General features: G+C 47.4%; 1 protein-coding gene across 1 annotated transcript in view; it reads left to right on the top strand.

Moving 5' to 3' along the window:
* ADCY9 (adenylate cyclase 9) overlaps positions 1-21,651 on the top strand; it is a 122,539-nt gene extending 100,888 nt beyond the window's left edge. Inside the window, exons 5-10 of the mRNA XM_008696832.2 lie at positions 2,866-2,968; positions 3,892-4,100; positions 7,924-8,083; positions 9,021-9,169; positions 12,041-12,082; positions 17,204-21,651. Of these exons, the coding sequence (XP_008695054.1) occupies positions 2,866-2,968; positions 3,892-4,100; positions 7,924-8,083; positions 9,021-9,169; positions 12,041-12,082; positions 17,204-18,392 (1,852 nt within the window). The 3' untranslated portion in view covers positions 18,393-21,651. The remainder of the gene's footprint in view (positions 1-2,865; positions 2,969-3,891; positions 4,101-7,923; positions 8,084-9,020; positions 9,170-12,040; positions 12,083-17,203) is intronic.
* Positions 21,652-22,670: the final 1,019 nt, after the last annotated feature.

A 22,670-nucleotide genomic window follows, 5' to 3' on the forward strand; every position in this document is an offset into this window, starting at 1 on the left:
ACAGTTTCTAGGACCCTGTTCTAGCACAACAGGATATGCTAGACTTGTCTTATATCTTCCCTAACCCTAGTCAGGAATCAGCCATTTGTTCAAAGAGCCTTGGCTTCTTTTAGTGAAGAATGGTATTTGGAAATGTTCATTGTTAATGTCTGATTTAATGTCATTGTAGCCAAAGACATACTGTATATATAATTTCAGTCCTTTTACGTTTATTGATACTTGTTTCATGGTCTCACTTGTGTCTCTCTTCATGAACATACCACATGCACTTGGAAAGAATGTAGTCTGCATTTGTAGAATGTTGTGATCCATAAACACAGTTAGGTCCAGGCAGTTGGCAGGATTAGATCATCTGTCTCTTCACTTTTGGTCTATTGCTCTATCAGTGTTAGGAGAGGAATTTAAAACTCTTTTACTGTAATTGTGGATTTGTCTGTGTTTCTTTTTAGTCCTGACAGTTTTTGTTTCAAGTATTTTCATGCTCTTTTTTTAGGTACATACACATTTATGAGTATTATAAATTCCTGGCGAATTGGTCCTTTTGTCATTTTGAAGTGTCCCTCTTTATCCCTGGTAATACTCTGTCCTAAAAACCATTTTATCTGATACTAATATAGTAACTCTAGCCTTCTTATTCTTACTCTTTGCCTGGTGTATCAGTTTCCATTTTAAAAAAATTTCAACCTGTATCTTTATATTTGAAGTGTATCTCTTAGGAGTCTTGCTTTTTTAATCATTCTGAAAGTCTCTGCCATTTAATTCCACTTTAATATATTTACTGGCTTTTTAGCCATACCTCTTTGCATTATTTTTCATTTCATTTCATTTGGTGGTTGCTCCAGGACTTACAGATAGGTATCCTTGAATTTTTTTACATTGTATCATTTCAGTTTATTTTTTAAAGTTTATTTATTTATTTATGTAAGTAATCTCTGCACCCAACATGGGGCCTGAACTCACGACCCTGAGGTCCAGATTCACATGCTCTTCTGATCGAGCTGGCCAGGCGACCGTATATCATTTCACTTGAAATGTAGACATCCTGTAGCTATGTAGATGCGTTACTCTCTTCCCACGTCTTATGCTATAGTTTCTCGTGTGATATGTCTGCATACATTGTGACCCCGCCCTCTAATACAACCCTCTTGGTAATCTCAGATTGGTCTCCATTGATTGCTCTTCTGTTGAGTTGGATCATATTTTCCTGTTTCTTTGTGTGTTGTGTAAATTTGGCTTGTGTCATGCTTAGGAACTCTGGATTCTGTTATATTGCTCTGAAGAGTGTCAATATTTTGTTTGTTTGTTTTAGCATGCAGTTAACTTACTGAAACTCGGACAACAAACTTTGTCTCCCCTGGCACAGGTGGCTGCTACTGTTTTTTAAGCCTTAATTAGGCTGCTTGGAGTCTGCTGTGCACATGCAGATTTCAAGGGTCAGCCAGAGATTTGAGCAGAGCTCATATGATGAATTTGGGGATGCCCCTTCTCTGGTTTTTTTCTTTCTCTTGGATTTTCAACCTCATTTTCCAGCTGTGGGCACCCAAACATTATTTTCTGATTTTCCAAGCCAGCGAGACCGTGGCTTTTCCATCTCAGTTTTAGCCACCCTGCACATGGTGCTGACTAATGGCTGTCTTCAGGCAAAAAAGAAAAATGGTAAAACATGGGAAATTAAGCTGGTGCTGTTCTCTTCCTCCAGGTGTGACTCTCCTCAATTTCCCACCTGCTTTGGTCAGTCTCCGCTACATTCCAGGAGTCATTTTTATATCTTGTCCAGATTTTATTGTTGTTATCTGAGAGAGGATTGGCCCAAAAGGAGCTAATCTCCATTCCCAGAAAAGGAACTTGCCAATATTAATTTCAGAGGAGCAGCACGGTGTCTAGCTAAATGTGGCCATTGCACATCCTCCGTGCGGCTGCTGTGCTGGTTTTCCCTCCGTCCACAATTGCTGGGTAGAAGGGAAAATGGCTGTCCACATTCGGGGATGGAATTTTCTGTCTTCTGAGTCTGAGAGCATAGTTGAGGTATGGCACACTTGTCACAGAGAGAGAGTCCACTGGGCTGCAGGGACCCTGTGCGTCAGGCACATGTGAGGGACTTTATCTGTTTCATATGATGTAATTACGGAAGTTATTGTGTGAGGGAGAGAGACTATACTCCATGGCTATATTTGCCTTCTGAAATCATGTTAACACTCTCTTACATTTCCAGCAGTATAAAAAGGATATTACTATTTGCTTGCAACCGTAAAAGAATGAAAGTCACGTAAAGGAGGTTGGATGTCTCTGCTATTAAAATCGTTGAGTGTTGTTTTTCAGGTTTCACACGCAGTCTGCATATGTGACAATAGCACTCCAATTACTCTAACTATAAACAGTTTTGTGATAACAACCTGTCAGCTCTGATGGCAGTAATTACTGTCAGTACTCTGAATGACAGGACAGCCGGCTCTGAGTTAGGTTTTCATTGGAAGCCTTGGAATCACCCTGAGTCCTCTCGGTATGGGGATGTCTGGTCCTCCAGAGCGGTGGTTTCCTAGCACAGCAGAGCTGCCTCCTTCTTCCCCGGACACTGGAAGATGTTTCCAGAAGCAGGGTGCTCATGACGTGTACTATAATAACGGCAAACAGTCATGGTTTAGTGGAGAGGAAGCATAACGTGTGTTTTAAAAACACAAAGCACTTTTCAGATGTATGTTCTAAAGGAGGGGTCAAGCAGTATCTGTCATGTATTGACTCTCAGACACGGTAAATTTGTGACATGCTTCGGGAATGGTGTTTGGGGAGCTGACTGCAGTCTTCTGATAGCATAAAGTGCAATGGCTGTGTACCGTGTTGACCAACTGCATGTTTCGTTTCTCTTAGCCTGATGAAAGATTATTTTTTCAAGCCACCCATCAATCAGTTCAGCTTGAACTTCCTGGATCAGGAGCTAGAGCGATCCTATAGGACCAGCTACCAAGAAGAGGTGTGTTTCCCCTTCTTCTACTGAAGAAATTTGTTTTTTGCACTGGATAGTTCACGAGCAGCTTTGTGCTTTGGCATCCTTTCCCCCCCGCCCCTCGAGTGATAGGAAAATGAAGGCTAGTACTGATTTCCCATAATCCATAAGCCCCAGACTACATCTGCATGTGAATTTATCCACACGAGGAGAAAACCCCCAATCTTGCTGTGCTCCTTTGTCTGGCATCACTGGCATGTCATTTCTAGGCCCCTTTGCTCTGTGCTGGCATTGTCCTCATTTTCTCCCTCCTTCCCTATGACTCCCTAACATTATGTGCATGACTCTTTGTCACACAGCACCCTGACATTTCAGATCCTCTCCGTCTCCTATTAGGCTGTGAGCTCCCAGAGGGCGATGTTTCACGTCTGCCCCCAGCACCCACACATGAAGCCAGGCCCGGAGCAGGCTCTTGAGTGAAGGCACGAGCATCTCTTACTATCCGTTGACACGCCTATGCTTTCATCTGCTCTTGCTCCAATGCCTGCGTGTTACTTCTGTCATGAAGCCAGCTGTCACACATCCTGAACCTGGGACCCAGCCATTCACTGGAAGCTTCCAGAAAATGGCTTTTGTGCAACAGCCTTTACAGACCCAGAGTCCATAACCCAGCTTTCAGGCTTAGTATGTAATGTGTTTGTGAGAACTCACTGGTTTGTAATAGCTTGCTGTGTGACCTTGTGCAAGTTTCCTAACTGCTCTGTGCTTTAGTTTCCTCATTAAATGAGATAGGAGAGGTGCTCCACCGAAAGCACTTACCACCTGTACTGGGTCCAGGGTGGGCAAGTGGTCAACAAATGTTAGCAGTGTTTTCCATTGAAATCCTACTCCATGGCCACCTGTTGCAGCTTCTGCTTATGCCTCCCACCTCCCCTCCTACCCCTGAACAGGTTATAAAGAATTCTCCCGTGAAGACTTTTGCCAGTGCCACCTTCAGCTCCCTCCTGGATGTGTTTCTTTCGACGACAGTGTTTCTAATTCTCTCTATCACCTGCTTCCTGAAGTACGGGGCTGCCACCACGGCTCCCCCGCCTGCCGCCCTGGCAGTCTTCAGCGCCGCCCTGCTGCTGGAGATGCTGAGCCTTGTGGTCTCCATCAGGTAAAGGCCCACCTGCCCGGCTCTGCTCCAGCTTTTAGCCTTTAGCTCCCTCTGCTGGCTCAGCAGTTTATGGCTGCACAGTCTGGCGGCAGGGCCGCTGAGCCGCCTCCCGACGCCAGAGGCCTCTGCATTTAGGGTGACCCGTCCTCTTTCCTTCCCTCCCCTCAAGCTCCGCTGCTCAGCATCGTCCATCACAGACCCCAGCCCTCGGCACAGGTGGGCACCTTCTTTACCAGAGGGTCAGTGTCCCCTGCGGCCCCTCCACTGCCAGCCCATCCCTGGATCTCCCCACTCAGAGACTTAAAAAGGACACGTGGGAAGAGAAGGAATGAGAAAGGGAAGAGAAACAGAACAGAGCGTACAGGGAGCCCATGATGGGCGGCCGCCTGCTGGTCAGCAGGTGCCTCTTCTAGATGTGCGAGTGAGACTTGAAACCCTTAGAAGGATTGTAGGTGTCAGTCTCCACAAGCTTGGGTCAGGCAGTGGTTTCTTAGATGTGACACGAAAAGCACGAGCAGCCAGAGAAAGAAGAGATAGGTTGGACCTCATCAAAATGTAAAGCTTCTCCGTTCCAGAGAGCAACAGTCACTTCTCAGGTCAGAGTGAGAAGGAGCCTGCCGGACGGGGGCATATATGCAGACCGCATCTGTGCTGAGGTCTGATACCTAGAATGTCAGCTTAGTAATGAAAATTTAGAAATGGACAGAAGGTCTGAATAGACAGCAGGGACCCCTCAGGGAAGGTAGGCCCTCAAGATCCACTCAGCCTGATGCCGGGGTTCAGCCCAGCACCCGGGGGAGCTCACAGCCACTCTGAGTACTTGCGACTAAGTGTGAATGCACAGGGTACTCCATTCACAAGCACACACCCCGCCCCCGTCTGCCTCCAGGGCACTGTGACCACCTCCTCTGTCCAGCCCTGTCCGTCTCAACAGGCAGTCCTGCGTGATTGCCCCCAGCAGCTGGAGGTGAAACAGAAAGGGGGAGAAGGGCCCTGACCTTGAGTTTCTGCCCCCCTTCCCCAATACCCCAGGACAGGAAACAACAGCCCTGGGTCTGCCCTGTGGCTTCTGAACACTAGTCGCCCCCTCCCCACACCCCTTTGACATATATGGGCTGGATTGCTCTCCCCCTTCCCCGTATTCACCCTCCCCTCATTCCCCCACCACTGCCCCTACCCCTGTGGTTTTTGTAGAGGGTCTTCTCTGCAAAAAGGCACAAGGGTCAAGTGTGAACACTTGACCCCTGTGCCTCCTTCAGGTTGAGATAACTGTGTCCTCACTGTCTACCCAAATTCTCCACCAGGACTGAGGTGCATGGTGCATAGCAAAGGACTCCTTGTAACACAGCCCTCCCTATTGGCCTGCCCCTCAAGTCTTGGCTCTACAACCCTTGCTAAGCTGCCTGGGACCCACTCGCAAATCAGCTCTGCTTCTGGGGAATCCAAACCAAGGCATCTTCAGGCCCCTAGTTTGTCTCTTCCTTTTTAAAATCAGCTTTATTGTGATATAATTCACATATGTAAGTGTTTAATTCACTCATGTAATTGTACAATTACATGATGTAATTCACTCATTAAGTGTACAATTTATTGATTCCTAGTTAACCTACAGAGTTGTGCAAACATCACCATATAATTTTAGAACATTTCTATCTCCCCAGAGAAAACCTGGCACCCATGTGCAGGGAGTCCCCTCACGCCTGCGCCCCCTTGCCTGGGGCAGGTTTCTGTCTGACACGGGCCTACAGCTAGGTGAGGCTCCGGCTCTCTTAGAGGCTAGCGTTGTCTCCGTACCTTTTTCAGAAGCCCTTTACACCGTTGTTCCCTGTTCCTTTGGACCCACTTCTACAGAATCTGGCCTAACCCCAGTTTGGAGACTGCAGAGGGCTATAGGCCACAGAGATGCCAGGCTGGCTGCCCCCCGTGTGTGCTGGGCCTGTCACACCCACATGCTCTGCTAGCGTCTTCCAGTGAGGTGGCCGCTGCTCCTGAGTGACCACTGGTGGGACTTTAAAAGTTCACTTTACCCAAATCATCAAAGCCTGGGAGGGGCTGGGGACATGACGGAGTTCCCTCTCACCTCTCCGAGGGTCAGCAGCTGCTTCTGCAGCTCTTCCAGGGGCCAGTCCCAGGCCTGGCACCTCCTCCAGAGGCTTTTGTGCATCTTGAATTGTAGCCCATCCCTTCACTCCCCTCACTTTGTGCCGAGCCCAGGCAGGCGTGAGAAGGTGGGTCTCATCCTCAGAGCTCTGCCGTCCTGGGGACCTTCATGGGGGCCTCCCAGTCCTGCCTTCTCCCTGTTGGAACTTGGCTTCTTCTGTCTCCTCATGGGGCTTATGTATTCTGCCTTTGAGCATATTTGTGGTTATTCTTGGAAATATTCCCAGGACTCCATTATCCGTTAAGTGTCAGGAGGCCAGAACCATCCAGGCCCTAGAAGAGTCAGACAGGGCCTGGCTCCACGTGGAAAATGGCTGAGATTTGAGGTTTCCTTGTGGCGATCACGCTTTTGTAGTAAGTGGTCGCTGCACTGCAGGTGTCCAGGACAGAAAGTGCAGGCCCCTGGGTGTGTGGCAAAGACACTTGAGGGGATCTTGTGCCGTTGAAGCTCAGCAGCGGCTTCTGGCACTTCCAGAGGTGAGGACAGCACGCCTGTCCCTTTCCCCCTCCCTGGGGAGGGTCTTTGTGCGTGGGTCTCCCTGCCCAGCTGAATCCTGGTGCCCCTTCTTCCATCTCCTGCTGCTGGCATCCAGGTACTGGCCCCTGCTGACCCCGGGGCCCCTCACTTAGCCAGACTGTTCTTCCTTTTGAACAGCGGTTCTCAGGACACGCACTTGCTCCCCCTTCTTTATGAAAATTATTTTGTGATGTCCACATCAGTACCCTGAAATACAGCCTACTTATACACACAATTTCAGAAGGAGTCGATGAAATGTTGTCACTCCAATACGAAGAAGAAAGAGCAAGGGAGCCATTTAAAAGAAAATGTGTAGTGTTTCCCCTCGTTTTTGCCAGGACACCGCTACCCGGGAAGTCATAACAAAGTCGTCAGCTGTGTCTTTATGTGCACAATCACACAAACGTGACAGCTCCAGGCACGGACCACTAGCGGTGTGCGGGCTTGGGGGCACACGCGCCAGGTTGCCACCTGTGACACGATATCTGAAATGCCGAATGAGCCTTGGTGAGGCCCCAAAGCAAAGGGCACTTCTCATAGTGGTTCATTCCTGGGAGATCAGCGTGTGTTGGCAGCACCGAGACACAGCGAGGCTCCAGGCTGAGGTCATTGTCAGCAGAGTTCTCTCCTCTGTGGGTGTCCAGGGGGCATGTGGCAGTCATGTGAGATGCAGGGCAGAGCCGCACTGTGTGTCTCAGTGCACCTCCCATCCCGGGCTCCTGTCCACTAGATGCCGTCTGCACCCCTCAGTCATTGTGGCAACCAGAAAGGCCCTGACAGAATCCCAGACACTTCCAAAGCGCCCCAGCAGCCTGTGACAACAAGTGGTGACCTCTCAGAGGGCCTGTTAACGTTTGCATGCCCCGTTCTTACAGCTACTTTGAGACCCGCAGAAGCTTATGATTGGCTTTGTGCGAACATGTGTTATTAGTATGCAGCAGATTACCTTAAAATAAGGTATGGTGAGCTGAGCAAGTCCAATTTATTTGCCGCCAACCCAAAGTGAGGGGATGGGGGGCTCCGCCTGCCCCCACGTGCACAGTAGCTGCATTGGTAAGAGTCGGTGGGTCTCCTGCCCTCATCTTCCCTGGCAGGCTGACCCGCCCACAGACACCCCATTTCTCCTTTCTCCCCTCCTCATCCCAGGATGGTGTTTTTCCTGGAGGATGTGATGGCCTGTACGAAGCGCCTGCTGGAGTGGATAGCCGGCTGGCTCCCGCGCCATTTCATTGGGGCCATCCTGGTGTCACTCCCTGCTCTTGCAGTCTATTCACATGTCACCTCTGAATTTGAGACAAACATACACGTAAGTAAAGGCCTAGTGACTTTGTTCCTGGGCTCTTCGGGACTCTCTCATTTTTTTTTTTAAATAAGCCTGATGACTTGGGATAGCAGTTTAAATATAGGCCTTTAAAGAGGTACAAACTCTTTGTCACCACCTTGAGCTTGTCTTAGAAGACTTGCCTGGGACAGAGGAGCAGGCAGGGAAGGTAGCACACAGCCTGTCTCGATGCTCGAGCCTGTCACTGACCACAGTCAGGGAGAGGGCTACGACGCTGCCCTGCCCAGCTCACACATGCCCTCTCCAGCCTCATCTGTTCACCGAGCTCCAAATCAGTTATTTTCCTATGCATTTTTCAAAGCCGCGTCTGTCCCACGTTTCCAGACAAGATACCTTGCTCATCTGTCAAACTGGCACAGCCAGGTGACTGGCCTCTGGGCTGGCTGCTGTCCATCAGGGAAGGAGCTTCTGAGTTAAACCCCACGAAGACTGAATTAATGCCCTGTGGAAAGTTCTATTTTTGGTGAAAGTGAGTGTAACATGAGCTGCCAGGCAGGCTGACTGCATTTGATACTTTAACAGCAAATTACATTTCTGCTGGCATGTAGCAGGATGCCTGAAGGAAGGCTTTGTAAAGGTAACCACTTACACGGTGGCGGTGTTGAGACGGGTGGCCTACCTTCCCTTTCCTCCAGAATGATGTGCGCAGTTTCCACACATCTGAAGGAGAGTCCTAGTGCCCATGTGAGCTCACAGCCTAAAGCTCTGGGTGATTAACCCAGCGGTTTAGGATCTGTCCCTGAAACTGCCAGATACTTCGCGATACCCGTGGTATTTTTATATCGAAAGAAAGATAAGTGAGTGAATCCTTTGATGTCCGTATGCTCAGCTGGAAGTGAGGCAAGGGGCCCACACGGCGAGGGCGGGATGGGTCACTAACCGCGCCGGCTCCTCGTTGCAGTTCACCGTGTTTATGGGCTCAGCCGTCCTGATCACCGTCGTGCACTACTGTAACTTCTGCCAGCTCAGCTCCTGGATGAGGTCCTCCTTAGCCACAGTCGTCGGGGCTGGGCCCCTGCTCCTGCTCTATGTCTCCCTGTGCCCTGACAGGTATGTCCACCAGTGCGCTCTGCGTCTGGCGCCCTCGCTGGCTGGGACACCTTTCCCACCCTCGCTTGTCTCTCACATCTGTGCCTATGCCCTCTCCCTCTGCTCTACCAGATACTGTCACAACATGACGTAGCTTCCAACATACACAATGTCAACAACTTAATGAAATGTCTGAAGACGAATATGCAAAAGAAAGAAAAAGAAAATCATTCCTCATGACATATACATGTATTTGCATATAGACATCCTTGGGTGACTCCCTGCCATAGTGCAGCAGACACATGCTTGCACTTACTTATGATGGCGAAGTAGGACCAGAAGCCATTTCTAAACGAGATCATCAAGGAAGTAAAGGAGTAGAGGTATAGGGAGACACAAGAATGCAAAGAGGAAGCTGGTTCTAACCTCATTTGAGTAAGGGGAATACACCCAGACAGCTTGCAGGTTGGTGAAGGAGAGGAAGGGAAGAGGTAAGGTGCTCTTGCAAGTGGCCTGGGCCTTATTTATAAATACCGACTCACTGTTGTGACACATGTGTCATGACGTGAAATGGAGTAATGACCAGTCACTGGAAATACATCTTTTATCTTGAAGTCCTTCCACATATTGGAGAACACTTTCAGTCTCTGGTATTCAAATGGCCTTCAAAACCCTATCACTGGTAGGTGCCAAGGGATAGGATGGCATGGGGAAAGAAAGTGTCTGTGGGAAACAGGAGCCATTCTTACCGTCGTGCTACAAAAAATGAAAAATGAAAGTATATAGGAATGGCAATGATATGTGCTGTATTTAAAACATCCTATATTCATGAAATCCAGTAAGATCCCTGTCTTTCATGTGTCCTACTAATTGAATAATGTTTGATTCTTAGTTTGTTAAAAACAGATCTCAAGTTGATTGTTGCACATTTGCAACTGGTTTTGCAGCTATCAGCCTTTTTCAGCTAAATTCGTAGTTGGGAATACTGTGATACGGTGGAGAGCAAGAACGCTCACAGTGAGTGGTTCAGAAAGTTCACGATAATGTCTTAAAGCCATTAAGCTTCTGTTTCTGTAACAAACTTCTCCTAAATCTTGGCCTTTTTTTGTAACTGCTTATAAAAACACTTTACTATTAGCACATATTAAAAAACCGTTTCTTTATAATTCCCGTGGGTTTAGGCTAGCAAGATATTTCAGAGTTACTAATATTCCTGGCTCCTCAAATTATTATGACAACTGGAAGGAGCCCCAACATTTCCAAAATGCCCCCTAGGAATGGCATTACTGTTGCTGAGAACCATTGCCTTAATAAGTTCAGAAGTAGAAAATGATCCAATTTGTTGCAATATCGAATACGAAACTGCCATAGTATATCTTTGGGTATTACCAAAGCAGCAGTCGGTAATGGACAAAGTAAGCATCCTTCTCCTCACTTAGACTTAATAAAATAATGACGACATGAAAGACACTCAAGTTTTCTGCAAATTAAGATCAAAAGGGAATTTTCGGCAGAACTGTCATTCAGCATTTGAAAGGAAACTTTAATGAATAGTTAAATTACTTTAAGCAGAACAAAGCGTACATTTCCCTTTCGAAGGTATGGCCATCTGGAATTAGGGTCATTATGAAGCTCTTTCCCAAGAGCATGGGATTCATCAATCTGCCTTTTAACCTTTTAAAAGAACCATCACAAATACCCTCTCAGCCACTCGCAGTACCAGTCAGTCACTGGTGCGGGGCTTTTCCACTTGGATCTGGAGGGACCAGAGTGATGAGGGACCAACTCCATCACCTTTGTCCAGAATTCAAAGAGCAGATCTTGGGCTGTAGCTGAACCTCCCCTTCACCTAGTACTTCTCCCTACTCGAAGAATCCCTTGAGCCCATCCACCCCACCATCACCGCAGAGCTTCACGGGGTAAGAAGCGTGGGGAGTGGTGATCACAAGCACAGACAGGCGCCCTGTGTAGGGGAGGGGACTTCTGAGAACCATGCCAGCCTCGCAGGGGGACACGGACATAAAAGAAGAGCTGCGCACATGTGGAGAGGGATGGTGTCACAGTCGCGCTTGGGCAGGGAGAGATGACATACAGCCTCAGAACAGTGTCTGTGCTGTAGCTCTTGCTTTCTTGCCTCCCCCGTGAAGTCCTCTAACACCCCCTATGATGATAAAAGCCACTCTGAGCCATCCCCTTGCCTCTGCTGCCCAGGGGAGCTGCTTGCAGAAGCTTTGTAAGGTCCCCCTTTGCAGTGAGCGGGACAGATGGATCTAGCAGACCAGGAAGTGTGTGGGCACGAGGCCGATTTACCAGCCTGGGGGGATGCTGGGTGCAGCAGGACCCCAGAGGAAGCTGTGAGGGATGTGAAAAGGGTACCACACGTCACAGGTCCTGCCCCGACACCAAGAGAGAGTTCTTTATTGTGTGTGGTTTCCATGCCCCAGAATGGGGATTCAATTGCTTTGGGCACACCAGGAGCCAAGTGTGCCCTCTCAGGTCAGCCAGCGTCTCCAGCAGTTCCTTTCTAAATCAGTCCTTTGTCAGTGGGCATCGCTGTTTATCATGACTGGTTTCTGGCCTCGTGGCACCGCAGAGAGAAGTCCTCGCCTCACGCGAATGTCTTAAAGACTTCTTGTTTGGTTTTGCTCTTTGGCGATGGTGCCTCTATACCTGATGTGAAGGCCTGTTGGCTGCATCACTGTCTCTGCCTGCTGTGATTTTTAGTTAACTCACAATATCAAATTACAATAAAGCATTAACTATCCTTAGTTGTCTGACTTGATCTCCACATTTAAAAAAAGGGCAATTGTTTTTTTGAATTCTTCTCAGTTTTGCTTTATATAATGCCGTCTTTGCTTTTTATGATAATATTTTTCTGCATTTTAATTTCAGTTCCATAGTAATTTCACACCTTGATGCAGGACAGAATTTCAGGTAAGCTTCTAACATCATGCTTGTGTCTGAACAAACAAGGGTAACTGTCTGCGTACTGTTTCTTTCTCAGCTTCCCAAAAAGCAGTCGTATCTCGAATAAAAAGAATTGTATGTAATTCTTAAAAGAATAAGTGGGAAATACCCACTTGTTAAAATATCATATCATAGTTATAATATCTTACTGAGAACATACTAGATTGGCTTAATTTTATGTAAGAGTTCAGCATGTTAGAAAGGAAATTTCCCAAGTCTAAGAAAGTACTTATTTTAATTCCCTAAAATATTTTGAAATTACTAACTAGAAATTTGAAATAATAAATGCTAGACCCTTGCTTTACTGTAAACATCAAACTAAAATCTATATAAACTGAAGAGTCAGAAATAAACATTAAATTATATAAAACTACATAAAAATCTAGAAAAAATGGAATTAGTTTGCAGGCCCCTAGGACAGAGAGAACTTTCCAGCCTTACAAATAATAAATAGGACCACACACGCACAAAAAGAAAAGACTGATCAACACACTTATGGGGTGGGGGGAGTCAGCAGGCAGAGGAAAGTAGCTATGGGCCGTTTTATGAAGAGCTGATCAAGACCTGCGTAAATGACAAAAACCAAAAATTTCACAAGAGAAAATGTAGGGAGAAGCTAACTATGCTATTACTGAAGTCATTGCACATTTAAATAACTACAAAATCCTTTTGATCTTTTACGTTGTACCTTCAAGACTTTAGATTGTGAATACCCAGTACCGGCAAGGGCTGGCACATTTGTACCTGGTTGGGTGTTTATTTTGTTAAGCTACCAGGCGCTTATAACATACGGTTCATTTCTCACAACAACTTGACGCATTAGATGATTTTATCCCCATTTTCCAGATGAGGAAGCTGAAGTTCAGAGAAGTTAAGGAACCTGTCTATGGTCACACAGCTAGTCATTGGCAGTGTTTAAACCCTGGCCTCCCTCACTACCAGGCCATGCTCTTTCTGCCATGCCTCATTACTCCTCAGAATGGTGCATAGTTTTGGAAAGCAATTTGATGACCTACAAAAGTGTTCATAGCCTTTGACCTAATAATTCTGTTTTTACTTATCTACCGAGGGGATAATTAGGAGATATGATAAACGCCACCTGCCCAAAAATGTTGATCACAATGGCTGATAACATTGAAAATTCCTCAGCAACTTCAGTTGCCAATAAAAAGAAATGAATTAAATTGTGACCATGTGCTCAAATATTGCCACTGTTAAGATGCAGCCGTAAGAAAAACACCATGTGAACCCACATCTGTCCTGTGGCTATAGCCAGATATTTCATTATGTAGATGAAAAAAATGTAAGATACGTCATAGTTACGATCTGGTAATGAGTGATGAATGGTTTTTTTAATCCTGTTTCTACAATTAAAAAGTTAAATCTCTGTGGACATGTAGACACTGGGAAGGAGATTAAAAGTATGAAACAAAGGCAGAATGCAGAGTGTTTCTATGATGATCACAACTATAGTATTTAAAAATAAAACACTTAGCTTCTTTTTAAGTAAACTTTTTATTGATGAATATATACCGTGTGCACAGTAAAGTACCCAGATCATAAAAATATGGCTCAGTGAATTTTCCCAAGTGAGCACACCCCATTAACTGCCACTCGGACCAAAAAATAGAACATGACCAGGACCCCAGAATCACCCTTGTGTCCCAGCTTGGTGACTGCCCCAGCCTCGCATCTGTAGGCATAGATTTTAAATGGCACTGAAATACACCAAAATGTTAACAAATCCCACGTTAACCTGGTCAGGACCATGAGTGATCTTTGTTTTCTGTTTTTCTCTCTGTTTTGATCCCTCTTCTCCATGATAGTGAATTATACTGTATTTTACTCTTAACTTCCAATTATGACAATGTCCAACTATTAAGTCATAAATTGACTCTTGCATTTAATCCCATAAAATTCCTCTTTTTGGAACTGACCTTTGCTATTTGAATTTAGGAATAAGACTGCCGTCTTTGTTCCTTCTGTAGTTGTGTGAGAAATACAGGTTATCATTGGGAAGTGATTCTCTTATCTTCTTGCTCCAGATCTCTGTTGCATGGCAGCCCCTTGGGCACTAAGTGTAAATCTGTGTATTAGGACTCCCCTTTTAAACAAAGATGAAAACAAACATCACAGTCTGTTTCCCTTTCTCTCTCACACTGGCCTGTGTTCCACAATTCCCCTCCTCTGCCCAGAGGGTCTGGCCTGTGTCCCTCTCCAGAGTCAGGCCATGCCACAGCGAGAAAAGCAAGAGCAGCAGCCTGCTTGAGGAAAGCCAGACACATCACCCATTTCTGCCACAGGGCTACAAAGTCTGATTGGATCCTTAAGATGATGTTAAGCCTTGGTGATGTCTACTTATAAAGGGGGCTGTTCCTCAATGTCACCGCTTTGGAGAAACAAAGAATGGTCACCTCCTAACCCAACAAGGTGGGCTCACCCAAGAGAAGACTTATTGCCTCCTGTTGCACATTCTCTCCCTACTCTCAAGTGAGTTAGAAGGCTTGCAGGGCTGGACACACATCTGTTTCAGTCATCTTAAATAGTTAATTGTTTAGTACTTGAGATTCATGGTAGGTACTGCCACTTGATTAAATGACAGAAGAATAAATAAGTGTGCTGTGTCTTACCATAAAGGCATTTTTTGGTTCTTAGCTCACAGGGCCTGAGTCATGGAACTTATGGCAGGGGTCCCCAAGACCACCCGAGAACCAAGAATTCTCTAGGAGGATTCAGGACTCCACATATAGCCGTACTCATGGCTGTGATTTAGCAGCGAGAAAAAGTACATGAGATAGAGTCCAGAGGAAACCAGTTGCCAGCTCTCAAGAGTCCTGTCCCCATGGCATAGTCCGGGACACTCTGAATTCCTCCGGCAGCGAGCTTGGACAGTGCAGGTGAAATGTTGTCCATCAGGGGACCCCATCAGAGACTCAGTACCTAGGGTTTTTATTAGATGCTGGTCACATAGGCATCTCTGCTGGCAGGGAGCAAAATTCCAGACTCTCAGAAGGAAGGCACAGTGTAGGCACAGTGAGCCCCTCTTATCAAGGAGGGTGGGAACCTCCCCAAATCCAAGATCCTGATACCACCTTGGGCACTCTTGCCGGTAGGCCTTTCTATGGATGGCAGCCTCAGGCCTGCTATGTTAACTCCTTTCCGCACAGAATCTGAGGCCAATAGGGACTTAGCAATACTCTAGCCCCTCTTCAGTTTACATGTGAGGAAATCGAGACCTAGAAATCTTGACCAGGGTTCCAGAACTCTGCAGTGGTTTAGCTGGGACAGAGTCCTGGGATTCTAATTCCAAGGCCAGGGCTTTTGTGACTGTGTTTTGTAGGGAACCATTATGGCCAGACTGGTCAAGTTCATTATTTTTTGTAATGTCCTTAAGTCACAGGTAATAGTAAAACTTATTAAACACTCCAGTTACAGAATTGAGTTTTCAGTGCCATGGAGCTATGGAAACTGAGAGCCCATCCATTTTATATATAATTATGTAATGAGTCATCCTACTGCCACATAAAATCTAGAAGCCCATCAGGGCCCAGAATTTATGCTAACAGAGCAGTCACAGCTTTGTAAACAAACAGAAGAAAGAGAAGGAGGAAACACAACGCTCGTTAACAGTGACAGCCTCTGGATGGTCAATAACGGATGAATCTTTTCTTCTTTCTACGTTTCCCCCTAAATTTCTTCTGATGAGTATGTAGTATTTTTAAGTGGAAAAATTACCTCTAAAAAAGAAGCTTTCCAAGAGACTGTGTTTGCGCTAATCTTCAGTCACAGCTGTTGCTCGTCAGCACCATCCAACTACAGAACAGCCCCCCGCCCCGCAAGAGCAGGCTGTTCCTGGAGGGAACAGAAATGAGAAGGGCAACGTGGAAATGTCTAATGGAATCATAAATGTGCGGTAGTTGACGTGACTCAGCATTGCCAGCTCCAGTAGTTTATCCCACAGACAGACTCCTTTCTCTGCACGGGGACAGCATGGTGGGGTTCCCTGGGGAAAAGGGATGGGCACGGCCCAAATGCCCAGGGTTGGAACCTGATTGTTATAGTATGTATTAGGATTTCTTGCAACCACAAGAAAACCTCTCATAGGAAGGACACTCATTTTATACCATTGTTTATGCTATTTGAGTTTCTCACAAGGCGCTACTCTTAAAAGTATACATATTGGGGCGCCTGGGTGGCTCACTCCGTTAAGCATCCAACTCTTGATCTCAGCTCAGGTCTTGATCTCAGGGTCGTGAATTCAAGCCCCATGTGGGGCTCCTCGATGGGCATGGAGTCCACTTAAAAAAAAAAAGTATACCTATTATTTGTAAAAATGTTAACGTTGTCTTAAACGACTTTGACAAAACAGAACTAACCCAGTAGGGGGTAGTGATACATTGGCAGACTTTTATGCAAGTAAGCAATAGTGAACTTACACTAATTCTTTGTGAAATTACGTATCTACCAGAACTAAAGTTGGATTAGAAATCTAAAATGTGAGCATGTCAGGGAATGTTCAATTTCTTGCGTATGATGATGGTAGTGTGGTTACAAAGGCAGATGTCCTTATTCTTAGGAGATAGGGACTGAAATACTCAGGATCGAAGTGTCATGAGGTCTGCCCCTTACCTTCATAATGTTGAGCGGGAAAGCTGTGTGTGCGCGCATGTGTGTTGACAGAGGGAAAAAACAAAGCAGCAAAATGGCAGCAATTGTTGAGTCCAGGAGAAGGGCATACAATTGTATTACTAGTCTCTTAACTTTCCTATCAAAATAGAAAGTTGGTGGAAATGAAAAGATTTTTAAAATCAAGGAGCTAAAGACTCCTGGAAAACAAAGCAGTCGCCAAGTAGTTACTCAGAAATCAGTGACAAAAATCAGTCTTTATCTCGGCACCCCTTCAGCCAGCCAGCTAACAGGCTCGGGTGGCTTCGCGGCTGTAGGTCGTTGACACGTTGAAGTCCACAGAACCTGGTGCGGAGTGCGAGTTAGCTGGGCTCTTTCAGAACTGCACGTCCTAAGCAGCAACCTCTGCCTTAAAAGATGCACTTAAGAAGGTACGCCCTTTCTCTTCTCTTTACTCTCCAGTTCCGAGGGGAATCCGTGCAATAGTTCCTTGCCACGTGATGGCGGAACGGCCAGCCTGATTGGCCAGGAGGTGATTCTTGTCTTCTTTCTCCTGCTCCTGTTGGTCTGGTTCCTGAATCGAGAATTCGAGGTCAGCTACCGCCTGCACTACCATGGGGACGTGGAGGCGGACCTTCACCGCACCAAGATCCAGAGCATGAGGGACCAAGCTGACTGGCTGCTGAGAAACATCATCCCCTACCACGTGGCCGAGCAGCTGAAGGTCTCACAGACCTACTCCAAGAACCACGACAGCGGAGGCGTCATCTTCGCCAGCATCGTCAACTTCAGTGAGTTCTACGAGGAGAACTACGAGGGGGGCAAGGAGTGCTACCGGGTCCTCAACGAGCTCATCGGGGACTTCGACGAGCTCCTGAGCAGGCCGGGCTACAGCAGCATCGAGAAGATCAAGACCATTGGGGCCACGTACATGGCTGCATCGGGTCTGAACGGCGCCCAGTGCCAGGACGGCAGCCACCCGCAGGAGCACCTGCAGGTCCTGTTTGAGTTCGCCAAGGAGATGATGCGTGTGGTGGACGACTTCAACAGCAACATGCTGTGGTTCAACTTTAAGCTCAGGGTCGGCTTCAACCATGGGCCGCTCACAGCGGGGGTCATCGGCACCACCAAGCTGCTGTATGACATCTGGGGCGACACTGTCAACATCGCCAGCAGGATGGACAGCACAGGGGTGGAGTGCCGCATCCAGGTGAGCGAGGAGAGCTACCGCGTCCTGAGCAAGATGGGCTACGACTTCGACTACCGGGGGACAGTGAACGTGAAGGGCAAGGGCCAGATGAAGACCTACCTGTACCCAAAGTGCATGGACAGCGGGGCCGTGCCACAGCACCAGCTGTCCATCTCCCCGGACATCCGAGTCCAGGTGGACGGCAGCATTGGGCGGTCTCCCACGGATGAGATCGCCAACCTGGTGCCTTCTGTACAGAATGCAGACAAGATGTCTCTGGGTTCCGAAAACAACGTTCAGGCCAAGGACATTCACCTGTCCTCTAAGAGGCCGTGGAAAGAGCCCTTCAAAGCCGAAGAAAGGTGTCGATTTGGCAAAGCCATAGAGAAAAGTGACTGTGAAGAAGCTGGCATGGAGGAAGCCAGCGAGCTCACCAGGCTCAATGTTTCCAAGAGCGTGTGACGCAGCGCCCGTCGCTGCCACGGTGCTCTGCTCCTTGAAACACAATCGTGTGTGTACTAGCCTGTCGTGCATCCCAAGCGCCACAGCCTCCGTCGCCGGACATGGCACCACGTGGTCCTTGCCCTGACGTCTGTGTGAGCCACACACATCCGTCTCTTTGCTTTTTCTCCCCCGGAGCCCTGTCCCCTGGGTGTGACCGTCAGCAGCATGGAGAACAAGTGCCTTCAGGGGCTGGCCGCGGCCTCGCGTCTGGGGACAGAGGCTGCCCGTGGAGATCGCAGCATTGGGTGTTGCTGGACTTTTTAAACAAAAGCTGTGGTTAAGATATCATTTTTATTGCTTTTTCTCACAGGACACTTTGGGTTTTTGTTTTGTTTTTGTTTTGTTTTTGCTAGTACAATGTTTTTGCGGGGTTTTTTTCTGTATACATACTAGTGTTCTCCAGTGACCTGACCTTTCTATGTAAACATGTACACGCACACACACTTTCATTTATGAATCTGAGATCAAGTGCCAGTAACTCACTGTGAGGGGAGGTGGGGGGGCGTGGGCTGCGAGCAGCTGCCAGCCAGGACAGCCCGCGCCCTCCCAACCTGCGCCTTCCAGAGCACCCGGGCCCTTAGGGGCTGTGGGGGCACCGCTCCCCGGCCGCGGGGCATTAGGGCTTCCTCCCTGTGCAGGCCAAGCTTGCAGATGCTGACCAGTAGCAGAGCTTCTGAACCCAGGCCTCAGGTATTTAAAAGCTGTGTTTCATCCTGCCCCGGACACCGAGGGGTCTTCCAGCTGGGAGTGAAGGGATTTGTCTTGGAAGCTGAATCCTCTGAGAGGGAAACTCAAAATAAATGTCTGAGGGTTGCATTTATTTATTTATTTATTTATCAGGAAATGTGTGTTTCGGGGAGGGGCAGCCAGGTCATTCTGGCGAAGGGACATAGGCTGGGTTGGGGGGAGGGGGTCTACAGGGGGCACAGCAGAAGGAAGAGAAGATGTCCATTAGTGCTTCGGCCGCTCTGGGCCACCTCCTCATGCAGGAGCTGAGCAAGACCCGATCACCCGGCTAGTGTGCCCTGGGGCGGAGATGCCCTCAGCCATGGTTTTAAAACCTAATGGGCACTGCCGCTTCTGTCCCGTGGGCTGCAGATCTGTGCCGTCTGGGCCTACCCGCTGCAAGGGTCGAGTCAGAGTCCTGCCCCGCGTGAGGGGGCCTACCCGCTGCAAGGGTCGAGTCAGAGTCCTGCCCCGCGTGAGTGCCAGCAGCTTGGCCTGCACACGTCCGAGAAGTTTCTCACCCTTTCCCGTTCTTGGCTTGTGCAGGGCCTGTGTGTGGCAGGCTTGAACCTGGTGCGTCCCAGCCCTCTTTAGATGGAGTCCTCACGCTGTGTGTAGAGACAGAATCATCCGCATGCATACGAGGTGTTGAGCCAGGGCAAGTAGAGAAAACCTAAGGAAAATCACTTCTGGGTCCTTTATTGCTGATCGTGCCTGCGATGACGTTTTGCGGTGTTGAGTCCAGAGCATATGTAGAGTTGAACTCAGGCTCATGTTGCCCTGTCATTGGCATAGTTACTTGCAAGGTGACTGGCGGATGGTTCACAGGATAGTTGGAGGACTAGCTCCTTCTCTGTTTAAGGTCTTCACCTTAACCATGTGCATTTTCTTTTCGCTGCTATATCTCTGTATAACTGTCACATCTACATCAAGTCCCATTATCAATCCCCCCCTCAATTCATCTAGAATCTGCCATTTCTGGCTTCAGGAAATACCGATTCTGATGGGCCAGCTCCCCAGGGGGTCATGCGTGGGATGGCCTCCCATTGATGCAGCCATAGCCAGGATCTTGACGTCCCAGGGAGTCAAGAGCATTCTCAGTAACTAAGATCTTCCTTCAGGTTTTACTGTCAGTTTGTTGGTCTTCCAATGCTAGAGGAAGGGTGGCGTGACAATACCTCTTGCTTCTAAAGAATGTATTCTTACAAGATACTGCAGAATTTTTATTTTTATTTTTACTTTAAAACACTACCCAACACTGTCCTTGTCCATAGGGACTGTGGGCATGTTAGGGGCTCCTCCCATCAGTGTTAAGGCATGTATTTGAGTGTGGTCCTCTCCTTTTGCCTTCTGTCCTCAGGCTCTGTAGCTCTGGCAGCAGCTAAGGGGCTGGGCGGTTGCCGACGAGTCGCCTGTGTCTCTGCTGTTCCGCTCAGAACATGTCCTACAAGGTTCATCTCTGCACATGCTTCCCCCCCAGCACATTCTCTTTTCCCTTCCCCTCCCGCAAAGATGTTTGTGATTCCTGACCCTGGAAAGCCGTGGACCACAGGGAGAGGGTCTTAATGTCTGGTGAGCTGGTCCAGCAGCGTGCACACTGGAGCCTTTGATGGTTGGCTCACCCAGAGTTTCAAATTGTCTTTAAAAAAAAAAATCACCCTGAGCCTTCCTTAATCACCAGTACAGATGTTCTCTCTGGGCCACTAGGCGACTTGGGTCCTTCCCAGTTCCCTGCCCTGAAGCATACCTCAGCCCAGGACCACAGAGTCTCTGGAACGGAGACGCCGTGCATCCACCCCTGCTGGCGTTGAACAGAGAGTCACTGAGGACAGGTCCCTAAGCGGCGGTTCAAGTGCTACCAACACGACGGATGTGCTCTTCGCAGAGGCAATACCTCTTCCAAACTTAGGTCAGGAAGCAATACTTCAGAATTGAATGTGTGTAAATAGTCGCTTTGAGTTGCAATTGCTGTTTTCTTCTTGGCCCCAAGTCAGATCGAATTATACACCATATATATACACATATATGTATATGTATATATATGTAAACAAGCACACATGATTTTATCCAGTGCCAACAAAGGTAGAGCATCAGTTATGAAGCCCTTAAGTAGCTTGAAGAGTCACACCGATTATGCAACACCTGCACGCGACTCCATTGACACTGACTCCGCTCTTGGAGGCAGCACCTGCACATTTGCACACGACACCGAGAGCCAGAGGGCCGCGTGCTTCCCACTACGTGGACTATAATAATGTGTAGTTTCCAAAGATCTGTCTGCGTTTGCATTTCTAGATTTTTGAGGTAAACGTTTTTTGGCTGGTTGTTTCAGAAAATCACATCATGCCTAGAACCTGAAATTAAATTAACAAGAACCAACTGTTTGCATTTTCCATCTTTCCTTCACTCTGCTCTTTTTAAATTGTTAATTCTAATTATTTCAGAATGCATCCACTCAAGAAATGGATATTAAAATGTTCTAAAATCTAAATATTTGATGCCTGGTATTTCCTCATTGAAAAGATCAGTAGCACTTCAGAAATTAGGGCACTCTTTATTCCCTGCGTTTTGTGGCTGAAATAAGAAGATTTGCTTTTCTTTCACATCATGACTTTGAAAACAAGACAACTAAACAAACAAACAAACAAACAAACCCAACAACAAAACAGCCCTGTTTATGTATGTGGTTTCTTTCTTTTTGTTTAATGGAGATATTTGCTACAGTTACCTTAGGTTGAAAAATACTCTATTTTTATATGGAACTTTAAAAAAAAATAAAAAGCAGGTGGCAGGACATGTTTTGCTTGCAACGATATCCCTATTTTATTAGGCCTTCTAAATCATTTTTCCCCGCAAGATCTTAGGAGAAGGAATTGACCGAGAAAATGAAGTAGATTTTCTGAAAAGATGCACCCACATAGCCTGTCCTCGCAGAGTTCCTGGGGGTGTTCACATTGGGAGAAGTCACAAACCTATCTCAGAACCCATTTAAAGTCACAGAGCCTCTTCCCAGAAACACATACATGCCCTTTGTACATATCCCTGGGGTTCACAACACCTCCAGATCTGAAGCAAAACTATGGATCTCTTGGGGTGTAGAGCCTTTTCCCTTACGACGTTCTTCCTGGTGACTGCAGTATTAATCGGCAACCTCAGAGCACAGGATCCTCTTGTAGACTCAGCAGAGGGAGGTGAAGATGTGGTCCCCTAGTCCTTGTTCATCACCTCACAAGCTGCTAGGTGGTTCTCTGCTGGAACCTGGTGCCTATGAGGGCGTTGCTCGTTGCTGCGGGCGTCTTTCCCTCCTGAGAACTAGGAACCTTTCTGGAGCCCAAGGAGTCGTGGTCTGTGCTGCACTGGAGGTCATGTGAGAATGTGGGTCTTTTTACTAGAAAGGGTACCCTGGGGACTTTTGAGGACTTGGCAGTCCCGAAAGACAGCCCCTAATTTTTGCAGTAAGCCTCAGAACTTAGCCTTTGTGGTTTCTCTCTTGCGTGTGGTTGCTTTTCT

Source organism: Ursus maritimus, unplaced genomic scaffold (assembly GCF_017311325.1).
Source record: "Ursus maritimus isolate PB19 unplaced genomic scaffold, ASM1731132v1 scaffold_2, whole genome shotgun sequence".
NCBI classification, from domain to species: domain Eukaryota; kingdom Metazoa; phylum Chordata; class Mammalia; order Carnivora; family Ursidae; genus Ursus; species Ursus maritimus.